General features: G+C 38.6%; 1 protein-coding gene across 1 annotated transcript in view; it reads right to left on the reverse strand.

The window, feature by feature from the left end:
* PKHD1 (PKHD1 ciliary IPT domain containing fibrocystin/polyductin) overlaps positions 1 to 13249 on the reverse strand; it is a 462062-nt gene that overhangs the window by 238579 nt on the left and 210234 nt on the right. The window contains exons 47-48 of the mRNA XM_055263099.2: positions 12194 to 12440; positions 260 to 437 (exon numbers count right to left, since the gene is read on the reverse strand). Coding sequence (XP_055119074.2) covers positions 260 to 437; positions 12194 to 12440 — 425 coding nt within the window. The remainder of the gene's footprint in view (positions 1 to 259; positions 438 to 12193; positions 12441 to 13249) is intronic.

Raw genomic sequence — 13249 nt, forward strand, 5'->3', positions numbered from 1 at the left:
ATTTTCAGGCGGAACCATTCTGCATTCACAGTAACACATAGATTCTAAAATTTTCAAGTTTAAAAAGCAACCAAATCTCATATCTAGCTTATATTCATCTGGCCAAAATACTACTGAAGTTTTCTTTACCTGCATCAGAATATGCCAAGACTTTCAATAACGAGATAACCTGCTCCTCTTTCAACCTATTATCTCAAAAAAAAGAAAGATAAGAACAAATGAGAATGTGGCATACCAACTAATGGATTCCTTGGGTTACCTGCAGAGATCTGTTGATCCAAAGGTTCTCAGATTGCAATGAGTAGGTCTCTTGGTCCAAGAGCAGAGCCATCCAGCCATGAGGGTTAGACAATGTATCACGTACATAATTGACAGTGGTTGTTTTATTTCTGCTGTCAGTCACGGTTAAATCGTAAGAAACTTCAGGAGTATTAGCTCTAGGGTGATTTTAAAAGGAAAAAAAAATGGGTTGCAAGATTATTTGCTCATTCTGAATCCAATACATTCCTCTTTCATCAATTGCAATCATCTTTCCATTCTCTCCACATATGTCTTAGGCCCTCTTCAGTTGTATGTCTAGGGAGGTTTTAGCAGTCACTGTGTGAGTGAAAACAACCCAGTGGGAAATTGCCATTGGATCATTTGCAAATTACCATGTCCTGGTGAACTGGAGGTGGTGATTCTCAGGTTTTTTGTTTGATTGTTTTTTGTTTTCTTCCTTGAGATGGAGTTTCGCTCTTGTTGCCCATGCTGGAGTGCAATGCGTGGTCTCAGCTCACTGCAACCTCTACCACTAATAAATGTCACATTAATGATTTTGTATGAGCCAAGACTATATACTACGATTTTAACAAATAAATGTCTATGGCCAGAATTTTGCCTTGGACCAGATTTACCAACAGCAAAAAACATTATTATTGGTAATTGGATATTCACATGAGGAACAACTGACAGAGGCCTGGGACCTGACATGCCTAGCTGCTGAGACTCTCAGAAGTCCTGCTCAAAACGCCCAGCAGGAGTGGCTTCAGCATCCTTCTCTAGAATGATGAGGTAACCTGCTCCTCTCCTGCAGCCTTGTGTAATGCCTAGTGCTCACTGCTGTTACAGTACCTATGTGTTCTTGGCTTTGCCTTTTTAAAAACATAGATTGTAAGATCTATAAGTTAGAGGTGTTTTCCCCTTTCTTATTGGTATCCTCGGCCCTGGCACAGGGCCCAGCACACAATGGCACCCAAATCATGTTTGTTATATGAATGAAGAATGCATAGATGAGATCTTCCAAAAGCAGCCAGTGACATTTTCTAATGTATATAAAGTGTTCTAGAAGAACTGCATTTTACCAAATGAGGAGACTGAGGCAGGGTAGAGCAAAAGCAATATGTGAGTATCACAAAGTAGAACTAGAAATTTGTGAATCAAGTTACCCAACTTATTCTATACAGCCATCCCAGAAAATGATTTTTAAGACTTCATTAAAACATAAGTAGATTTAGCCAATGATTAGACCCCTAAAAGAGAGTCAAAGTGGACCTAAAGAAATAAAGCAAAAGCCAAAAAAAAAATCAATACACATTATGACTGTTCTTCCTCCTTTGGTTTAGTTTTCATGAGAATCTTTAACTGTGGCATTTTGCCGCAGGCAGATAATTAAATTCTCAAAGTAAGGGAAATGAGTCAAAAGAGGACATTGGATTTTCACAGTGAGATAGGGCATGAGTATATCTAAAGCCAATTTATAATCCCATGGAATAATTCAAAAAGGACCTTTTTTTTAGTGTTGCACACTTGGGCACTGGAACCAAATGGGTATCAACTGAAATCTAGATTGGCACTCAGTAGGTGTGTAAACCTGGGCAAATTTCCGCACCTATTTAACCTTTAGATTCATTTCTTTTTAAAATGGAGGCAACAATAGAATAGATCTCATATAGGTACTATGAAACATAAAGATAATCTACATAAAGCACTCACCAAGGCCAATAACATCTACTTAGGTCTCATTTATGAACCTCAAATATGCCAGATTTACCATTCTGCACTACTTACTTGAATGCCTAGAAGTTTATTCAGGATATTCGGTCATTTAAAAACGTACCAAAAACCCTTCCATGGTACAGATCATTGACACTGGCAATGTAGCACTTGACACATATTTCTTGCAAGATTAAATGTATTTGTTTCATCCATTAATTAATGAAATGAAAGGGATGAAAAATGCTCGGGGCATTTGGGAATGAAAGAACTACTCTTTTTTCAGATTTCCCTATGCAGCATTAACTGAACCTTTAGAGATCTTGGAGGAGGGGGAAACGTCTTCCTTTCTTTGGGTTTTAGATACTTAGGTTTGTTGTCCACCCTTCCCCACCCCACCCTTTCAGGATTTAAACTGGAACTAATGGACAATTCTCAACCTATATTCTTAGAATCAGAATGAACACAAAGATCATCTGTTCTAATTTCCAGTCCAGTGCAGGGATTCCCACCATATTTCATCCCTCCCCTTCTTTCAGTTATGGGGTGTTTACATCTTCGAATAGAAAATATTCCACATATGGAATTTAGCTTTAAATTGTAATCTTTAGAAAAGGTTTAGAATGTTAAACTTCCCTTCTTAGAATTTCTAGCCATTTGCCCTCAGTCATCATGGCTCTCTCTTCCCCTGATGGAAACCATGAGTCCCATAATCCCAGGATATTGTCCAGGAACAATTTGGCCCAACTATATTTAGCAAATAAAAATAAGCTTTCGGGACATAAGTGTAAAACAAATATGATAAGAAGAGGTAAGTTCGAACTAAGAAATATCAAAATTGGCTACAGTAGGTACTGTGGTCAGTAAATAAAACACGCCAGAAATATCTAAATTTTCTCAAGTACAGAGAATGATTATAAGTGTTTCAGATTCCAAAAGTATATCCTTCCAGTTTTTACTGAGATATATGGGCTTAGATTTATTTAAATAAATCTTGTGATTTATTTAAATCACAAGACCTAAATCTAAGAGAGACTAATTGATAAATCAGAATTTTTAGTTAATGATTGACCATAAGAAATAAAAGTGCCTTTCATATAGTGGGAGTTTAACAAATATTTTCTGACTGAATAAACAAGTGTGATATGCACCAGAACACTCCAGCTGGTTAGGCCAGTAACATTTCTCCCCAACTTGGAAGTCTACCTAGAAAACCACATGAGGGTCAAGAGATTTCCTGCAAACTTATTTTCAAAAGAAATCAGCAGTTGGGGCATCCTAAGTTATTAGAGCTTGATACAATCAACCCCATATCAGTGGGATATTTGCCAAGAGGACAAACATAGTTAGTGGTCAGAAAACCTCTCCTGGGCACATACAAGCAGTGTGCACTAATAATGGTGTCTGGTCTAGGAAAATGCCATGATTTCCTCGAAAACTCATATTTCTTCAATCCTAGTCAAGTGCTGTCAATTAAACAATTTTTAAAAAATAGTTTTAACTACAAACCAAAAGAAGATCTCTGTTCAAAAGCATCCATCTGTTCACATTTAATTCCTCCTGCCTCACCTATCTTCTTATGCATACCACGTTGATCATTAAAAAAAAATTACCTCAGCCAGGAGCGGTGGCTCATGCCTGTAATCCCAGCACTTTGGGACGCCGAGGCGGGTGGATCATGATATCAGGAGATCGAGACCATCCTAGCTAACACGGTGAAACCTCGTCTGTACTAAAAATACAAAAAATTAGCTGGGCGTGGCAGCGTGTGCGTGTAGTCCCAGCTACTCGGGAGGCTGAGGCAGGAGAATGGCGTGAACCTGGGAGGCGGAGATTGTAGTGAGCGGAGATGGCGCCACTGCCCTCCAGCCTGGGTGACAGAGCAAGACTCCGTCTCAAAAAAAAAAAAAAAAACATTACCTCAATATGTGATAATATAATCAATTGGGTAGATATTTCCAGAAATATTTTTTAATTCCAGCAATGTGGTCCCAAGAATTCCCCTGGTCACCTTGACTGGACTTAATTACTCGTCAAATTTCAATTGACACCACATTTATAGACCAATTTTTAGGGTGTTATTTCCCCTGACTCAGTTTCTATAGACAACAATTTCAATTATTGAAGGAAGGATTTTTCAGATCATCTCCCCAGCTTCTGAAGGCCCATACAAATGTGGTCCCTCTCCAAATAGCGTCAAACTGCTAAATGCTAGCAATAATTTGGTTCTATTTGTCTTTGGAAACATTGCACCTTCCTTTTGAGGTTCTTTTCCTTCTAGTCAGAATCCAATAATCTGATGTAAACTCCTTGGCCAGCCAGAGACATACCATAGCACGCTGTGATCCTAAATTACCCTTTCTTATTTCTCCTTCATGCACTGCTCATTCTCTCAGAGCCTTGAGTCTATCAAGCTCCCCTCACCCATCTCAACTAAGGTTTATTAGGGATGCAATTTCACAGGCACTCATGTGCAGCACCAGCTTTCTGTAGTTTAATACAGATAGAGAAGGAGGTTATCACATATACTACACTTTTATCACAGCTGGTAGTAGAGAGGGTCATATGGTAAGCATTCAGATATGCTTTCCGCTCTGAAAAGCAACTCAAAAAGCAAAAGACCCATCTCCCATCAGGCAAGATGCCTTGTACTGACCATCACCAGGGGCCAAAAAATTCAGTCGGATCATCTCCTGTCCTCCTAGGCCAAATGCCAGAATTGACCATGGAAGGGGTCTTCTGAAAAGCACCAAAAGAACATCAAGAGTCAAAAAAACACCATGAAGAGAACTTACCAACCATAATTACTACAATTTTCACTTGCCCTAAATAGCCACCAATTTCCCCATGCCCTAAATAGCCACCAATCTCCCACTCTTTACTGTTAATGAAGCAAAGGAGCACAAAAGTATTTCTAATTTGGAGGAGCCAAGGGAGTCTGCATGGGCCATTAGCAGCAGAGAGCTTCATTACTAGGGGAAGAAGTCTCTCCCTGAACTTCTCATGGCTTTATGTGCAAGAAATCAGGAGGCAACCAGTCCATTTTAAATGTTAACCCTTACCTCTGCATCAGCAACAGCTCCTCCCGTCTATGATCAAAAAGACAAAAGGGCTATAAGCCTTATGTGTTGTTTTTCTTTTCTGTGGGCTGCCTTAATGTTTGTTCTTTTTAAATTTATTTTATTATTATTATTATTTGAGATGGAGTTTCACTCTTGTTGCCCAGGCTGGAGTGCAGTGGCATGATCTCGGCTCACTGCAACCTCTGCGTCTTGGGTTCATGCAATTCTCCTGCCTCAGACTCCTGAGCAGCTGGGATTACAGGCACCCAACACCACACCCAGCTAATTTCTTATATTTTTAGCACAGATGGGGTTTCGCCATGTTGGCCAGGCTGGTCTCGAACTCCTGACCTCAGGTGATCCACCCGCCTCAGCCTCCCAAAGTGCTGAGATTACAGGCGTGAGCCACCATGCCTGGCCCAAACTTGTTTTTAATTCAGGGAAATGTTCCATTAGAAATATAACACTATCACTTGGTAAAACTTCCTGGTCAAAGTACCAATTTACCATACTAGTTACTTAAAGAGTTATGTAACTTAGTGCCCATGTACTGTGCAGAACTGTTGAATCCCACAAAGGATTTGTTAGGTAATCAATAATACCAGAGAGCAGATATTAACTCCCTGGTTTTTGCTTACCATTAGCTTACTTTTCCTGAGGGTCCATATCTGTGTATTAAAGACAAGCATTGCACTGAGCTCTAAATGCTCTTGATTTGGAACAGTTGTGAAATAAATCCTCTATAATTATCCATCTCCTAAGCCAGACACACCACAATACCTAACCTCAAATGGTGTTGCAAACATCTTCTGAGTATTTGTGCTTGTTGCTGTCACTCTCATCTTTTACTGCACAAAGGGGAAGAAAAATCAAAACTATGAGCACAGCCAACAAATTTCTATGGCATGGCTTTGCATGAGCATCCTTTAAAAATACACCATGCTCATAACAGTCCTTGTCACAGCACCACTGTTCTATCTGTTAACCTGCCACCATTCAGTAATATTTCATTATCATTGTATCATTAAGTTTTTCCATCCACAGCCTTATGGATTCAGAAACACTTAAATATTTCTCCTCTAAGGAAGTATCTACAGTTTTTGCAACATAGTTATCTGCTGTTATATTAGGACAATACTTTTTGCCCATTCTATCTTAATACATGAAGAAAAGCAATAGATGCCCGTCATCCTACTTTAGGTGACCATATACCATTGCATCTCTACTTTTGATCTGCTGAGTCCAATTGGAATGGCTGTTTGAGAACATGAGAACGCTGTCATTGAAGCTATGCAACCAGAAGGTAGACAGGTGGACAACTGCTTGTCAGGGATATTGAAAAATATTTTATCCAGCAGGTAGGAAGTTAGACTAAGAAGCTTGTCCTGCCATATATATATGCATACCAGAGCTGTGATGGGGATGACTGACACTGGCTGGCAGAAGCCCATCATTGACCCTTCTTCCCAACTTCATGTTCGGTGCTTTTAGGTTGGAAACTTAAAATAAGGCATGTGAGAGCATTTTCACCATAGAATTAGGCAAATGAAATAAACCAGAGCTTTTTATTCTGGAGAGCTAGTTGTTAAACATTTACCAGCATACCACTGCAACCTTTTATTATTCATAAAACTCAATAACCATGTAACATTGTTAATGATATTCCTCAGTTTGGAGTCCATTGTGATTTTTAGATTTTTTTCAACTTTAACTCTGTAACCTTTGCTGCCAAGAAAAGATAATACATCTTTGAATTTTCTTGTCTCACACGGTTGTTTTTTAAGGACTGAAAAGATACCATTAGTGATGCCATGCCTATTTATGCCTAGGAAGGAAAGTCGAGCAATCATTAGAGGAAAAGCTAGGCCAAAATTTCCATTTGAACTCTTCTTTACTTTTGCATTCACAGAGGCAAAACACTGACACCTTAAGAGTGGTTACATAGGTAAAAACTGAACGCAAGCACTACAGGAGAGGATATTAAGCAAGATCTAAGAATCAAGGTGATCAACAAGAACATTAACCTTTTATTTTCCAGGAGAGGTGGGAAGGAAGAAACAGAAGGTACTGGGGCATGATGAATCGAAGTCTATGCCCTGAATGACCTCAGATTCTACAACCACCTGGGAGGTTTTGCTGGGTCAGTACAACGTCATGTGATTATTACAAATTATTCCCTATTTTTCAGGAATTGGATTAAGTTACATTACCTAATTCCCTTGCCAGGCATTTGTTTCTCAGAAACAAAAAATTCTGCAGGAACCTATTCAATTAGTATTATGCCTATGCGTTGTTTTGTAAATCACAAATGTAAAATAGATATTCTTTAAAGAGTACCTACTACGTGTCAAGCAATGACCCTGAGGGATAAATACCATTATACCCATTTTAGTGATGAAAGAACTGAAACAAAAAGAGGTAAAGTAACTTATGCAAAGAAATATACCTAGGAAGTAGAGGGGATATGATTTGTACCCACAAAGGATTGTTAATTACTTCTCTATTCTTCAGTCTGAAAAATAATTTCAAACATGTACTGTATATATATCCTGACTATTTTATGTACATCCTATAAAAACTCAGAAGGATTGGTCAGCCAACCTACAAAATCTTGCAAGCTCTTCTAATCTCCCTCACACTCAATACAGTCAAAAATTCGAAGACAGAATCAAGGTCTGATTTGTTGATATCTCAATGGGTCTACGACAAGTGAAGAAGTTACAGATTGCTGTAAACAACAATGACAAAAATTTTCAAGAAAATAATTATAAGAGTTGAGCTTACATCCTCTCTATCACAGTTTTATGTATCTATTCCACCAGGACAAGAAAACAATTACAAATAAAGGCAAACTGATGATTGAATGGGGGTAGAGCAGGGTTGGATAGAGAAGGAATCAGCAATTAGAATAAATCCTCCAGTCAAATGATTGCCCCAGGAAAGTAAAAGCCCAGAGAAGATTATGAAAGAACATTCTTAAATACTAGATATTCCTAGGAATTTTAGAAGACTGGAGATAGCATTTTACTCCTGGGTCTTCTGAAGAAAAGCCAAATGCTGTGGACTCCTCAAGAACATGTCCTAGGAGAGAAATGGACAACAATGACACTAAAGGAAGATTTGGGGGCAGTCCACTATTTTTTATTTATATTTTTTTACTCAACACCAATTTTGTTGAGTTGCTATGTGTTAAACAGAGTTTGGGGCATAATAATACAAAGAAAATCCCTATTTGCCCTCCTTGCCATCTATGAGGAGAGACGGACAATTTAGAAAGCTATGCAGGTGCTATAAGTACTGATTAGAGCAAGTATAAAGAGCTAGCACACAACAGAGGTATCAAAACCTGCGAAGCATGCTCACAGAAGCCTAGCAGAGAAAACGACCTCTATGCTGAGTTCATGGAAGCTGAACATTATGAATTGAAGAGCACAAAGAAGTTGAATGTGGCCATGGGACAGAATGCAGGAAAGGTAGAGCAGAGTGCCGAGAGATAATGCTGGAACCCAAAGCAGACAGCAGGACATGGAAGCTCCATGACATATTAGGAACGTCAGACTTTCCTTGGAAAGTACTGAGAATTCCTTAAAAGTTTCAAGCAAGGGAATGGATGGCAAGATCAGATCTGCATTTAGAAAGTTCAGAGATTGAAACACCAAAAAATGGCAAGCTAAGCGGCTGTTGTGGTTCTACAGGTGAAAAGTAATGGTAGCCCGGACTGGAGAAGGATTTGGGGAAGGAGAGAAGTAGAAAGACCCAAGAGGGATTTCTTAAGGAGAGAAAATTGAGCTGATAGGTGACTAGTGTGGGAAATAAGGTACAAAGATGAGTCAAGGATGACTCCATTTTCAGGTTTAGACCAGCATTTGCCTCAGTGGGATTCTGAGCACCCAGAGAGAAACAGGTCTATAGAAAAAAATCATAAATCCAATTTTGGCAAGTTGAGTTTTAGAGTAGCCACACTAAAAAGCTCAAAATAAACAAGTTAAATTAATTTTAGTAATATATTTAGCCCAATCTATCCAAAATATTATTTCTACATGATCAATATAAACAAATTATTGAGATATTTTACATTCTTTTTTTCACATTAAGTCTTAGCTACATGGTGGGTAATTCACTCTTATGGCACATCACAATTTGGACTAGGGAGATCTAAAAAGAGCACAGAAAATCCTATTGATAATATTGTACTTGTTTCGTGTAATTATTTCTATACAGAAAAAAAAAATGTTTACCTAAAGTTTGGGATAGATAAATCCAAGAACTATGTGGGACATTTTATAATTATGGGACCCTGGAGAAAAACTGTCACTGGCATGTATTTCTGATATGAGGTCCTGACTTACATTGGCAGAACTAACACTACCCCTGTCTCACCAGGAACACTGAGGTTCATAGGGGGAAGCTGGTAGAAACAGAAGCTGGGAAAGGAACGCTATCCAGAATACCTGCGGCTTCAACAGAAAGCATGTTTTTAGGGCTGATGAGAGAGAAAACAATATAAGCAGCACTCACGCAGATCAAGCATGCTGTCATTTTAACAAAACATAAACTAGACTCTGCCTTGTAGAGAGTGGCAGTTTTTTCTTCATCCAAATATTAAATAGTGTGGCCAACTTCAATTATTTAAATACTTCTGTCATCCCAACTGTTGGCTTTGAGTCATAGGAAGCAATAAAGCAGGAAGTGCCACAAAGGTAAGCATCGTCAGATTTAAGGCAGTGAGGGACAGGAATAGAAGGTTGCCAATGTCAAACAAATAACTTATAGTGAAAATGGACCAGAGAGGGGGCCTACTAAGGAAGAACTCACACTCCAAGAGCTTGGTTCTTAGCAAAACAGGAAGAGGATATCTTGTTTATGCAGCTATGTAAAGCCTCACTCCCTGCCCTTTCTGGACCTCTTACTGAGGGAGGGAGTTAAGGGTTGAAAGTGAAGACAGCAGGGTGCTTATGCCATATTAGATCTCCATCAACATGCAACCCCAAAAGATCATGACTGTGAGAGCGTTGTAAATCAACTCTTAGGGTGCTTGCCCCAGGGCAAACAGCACAGCAAATTAATCCTTTCTCCATGAAATGCAGCAAAGTTTGTATCTATGCTGAATTCAAATTGCTCATTCGCTCTGACATGTTCCTAATGAGGTTATAATGCTTTGGGACAAAGATCAAGCCACTGAGCACAAATAGCTAGGGATAGAATCATAGAAAGATAAAATTAGAAGGACCTTAGAGGACTGCCTCTCAGACTTTAATACCAATCACCTGGGCATTGTAATTCAGGATATCTGGGGCCCAGTCTGAGATTCTGCATTTCTAAAAAAAAAAATCCCTGGTGCTGCTGCTGCTGCTGGTCCATGGACAACACTTTGAGCAGCAAGGCCTTAGAGATCATCTAATTCAGTTGCCTCTCCTAGAGGAGAGCACATCAGGGCCAAGAGACTTATAACTGGAAGGATGCTGAGACTTCCAGATGCCTAATTAGGGTCAGTTGAGTATTTGTCCATAGACCTGTGAGTCAATCTGAAAATTTTAAATAGAATCTAAGGAGTAGAGTGACCAATCAGCCTAGATGACTGAGGACGTTTCCAGAACATGGAATTTGCCTTTTTAAAACAAGAAAAAATCCAGGAAAACCAGGATAAGTTTTTCATCCTGCTAGACACTTTTGAATCTACTTAGAATACAACACCAGTATTACATTTTTCTTGACCTTGTCAGTCCCCAAGTGGTGGGATCATGAGCTGCTGCCAAGGCAAGCACCTTAATATCCTGTCCCAAAGATCTCAAAAAGCAAATGCTCAAACAAGTTTCAGGTGCTACAGAGCCTTCTAACACCACGTTGACAAGTGCCTCTCCAAGAGACAGCCTACCAGTAGATCTCAAAGTAAAGCATGATAAACGACTATCAAGAACACGCAGAAATAAATATTATAGAAGCATATAATGTTCCTTTTAAGTACACAAATCTATTTTCCTCATTTGATAAAATGCATGTAAGAAATAAATCACTAATTTTTATAACTCTCAAAACACTCATTTAAAACATCCTTAGTAAAAACACTAAAATAATAAAAATCAGGCTGCATCCCCGAGAATGAAGAAAAAGTCATGCTCTGCACAATCAAAATGATTAGAAATAAAAATATATCCCTACATATTATTATTTTACTCACTGGAATTGGGCTCATTAACGTTAGGTAGAATAATGAATATCTAGAAAGCAAAAATGAAAAATTTCCAGACTATTCAGTGCTACCAGTGCATTGCTAAGGCTTCCAAAACAGAATGCCAAAGTACTGATTCCATATGCATTCAAAATACAGAGTTAGTGCAATCCTAACCACAATGATTCTCACTCCCTGGAGTTTACTTGTTCAAGTAAGAGGCCAATGTGGTCCGACTGAATTACTTGACTTAATATTCATGCAGTTAGGACACTTAAGACAAAGGAAGAAAATAAGTGTGGCTAAATATATACAATGCATTTGGAATAAGAAAAAGACAGAACCCTAGACATTCAGCAATCATTACCTGGAAATTAAAGAGGGCAGGAGCAATCCTATTATGTATTATAAACAGCCCCGCTGCTGACTTAATGGTAGTTTGAGTAGCATAACCAAGGAGTCCTTGCTCCAATATTAATAGGAAATATATTGTAGGAATCCAATAGTTCATGAAATTAACAAGGAAAATGAACTAGAGTGAAGCAACCTTGCAAGTAATAGGAGGCATCAGCAATTGCTTCCCCGGAGCATATTGAACAGTTAAAAAGAGCTTGGGAAGAGTACATGTATATAAATGAGAATGGACATTATTAGAATTTTTTAATAATACTTTTAATTTAAATATATTTCAAACTCTTTGTTGGTTGTAAGTCTTTTTAAGAAGAAGTTATTGGCCCAAAATGTCAATGAGAGGTCACAGGCTATGAGATCTGGTCCAAAGATATTGCAAGTTAGCTGCCATTTGAGTCAGCTTAAAACTACCACACATTCACGATTCAGCAGCTGTCAAAATTATTCCCATTTCACTTCTTTAGAGCTAAATACTTCAAATAACCTAGAAAACAATTTCCCTTCTATAAGCCTCAACAGCCAGAATAACAGATGCATGCTCATCGGCAAGCTAAAAAGTATAGTTAATTCCACTTACAAACCAATAGACATACGATGAAAAAGAACACCTCCTCCACAGGCACTGCCATGGACAACCCGACCAAAGCTTGCATTGACCAAACAAGAAGCTGAAAGGGTTTCCATAGAAGCAAGAATGTGACTTCTGTTTTTCCCAGACAGAGACCCATCCAAGTCTTCCAAAATTGCTGCATGAGGAAATGGAAATGCCACTAAGTTTGAAGAGTTTGTAAACTTCAACTGGCTGGTCTTCACAGTAAATCCACCTATAAATTGGAAGACAGAAAGATTATTACACAATGGCACAAATAGCAACTAAATTCACTGGAGTGATGGTCTTAGGATTTAAATTGCATATTTATCTAGTTTTACAATTCACCTATTCATGCAAGAAAAAAAGTGTTTTCTGTGGGTGTTTTACAGTGAGTGTTTACTGTCTACCAAGCTCTGGTGTGCTAGAGATATTAAGAGGTATAAGTGCAGCATTGGCCCTACCTTCATGCAGTCTATAGTCCACATTGTAGCGCAGTGATTTTTCTATCAGGGTTGATTTTACCTTCCAAGAGACGTATGGCACTATTTTCAATCATTTTTGGCTGTCATAATTGGGGAGCTGGCAGTGCTACTGGCAGCTAGTAGGTAGAAACCAGAGATGCTGCTAAATATCCTACAATGCACAGGACAATCCCCACAACAAAGAATTATCTCACCCAAAATGCCAATAGTGCCAAGGGTAAGAAACTCTTGTCTAGTGGGAAATAGAAGCAGAAAACATTAATTTATTAATTACTAAGCACCAAAGACGCTATGGTTTAGTTTTCCAATCTTTCAGCTTTCATTCCTCTATGGTGAGTCTAACCCCTCCAATACCTCTTACTATAAGGTTTATTTAAACATTTACTTTCAAAAGCAAACTCAATTAATCACTCGGGCAAATAGTATTAGTAATACACTTTCTAAGTATTAGCTGTAGGGCCACACTTCTTGGCAGTCTTTCCCCAACACCACTGCCATGTGACTCATTGGTACTATCAGTCCAATTGCCTAAAAGGAAAGTATGGCAGTGATCTTCTAA

Source organism: Symphalangus syndactylus, chromosome 23 (assembly GCF_028878055.3).
Source record: "Symphalangus syndactylus isolate Jambi chromosome 23, NHGRI_mSymSyn1-v2.1_pri, whole genome shotgun sequence".
Lineage (NCBI taxonomy): Eukaryota > Metazoa > Chordata > Mammalia > Primates > Hylobatidae > Symphalangus > Symphalangus syndactylus.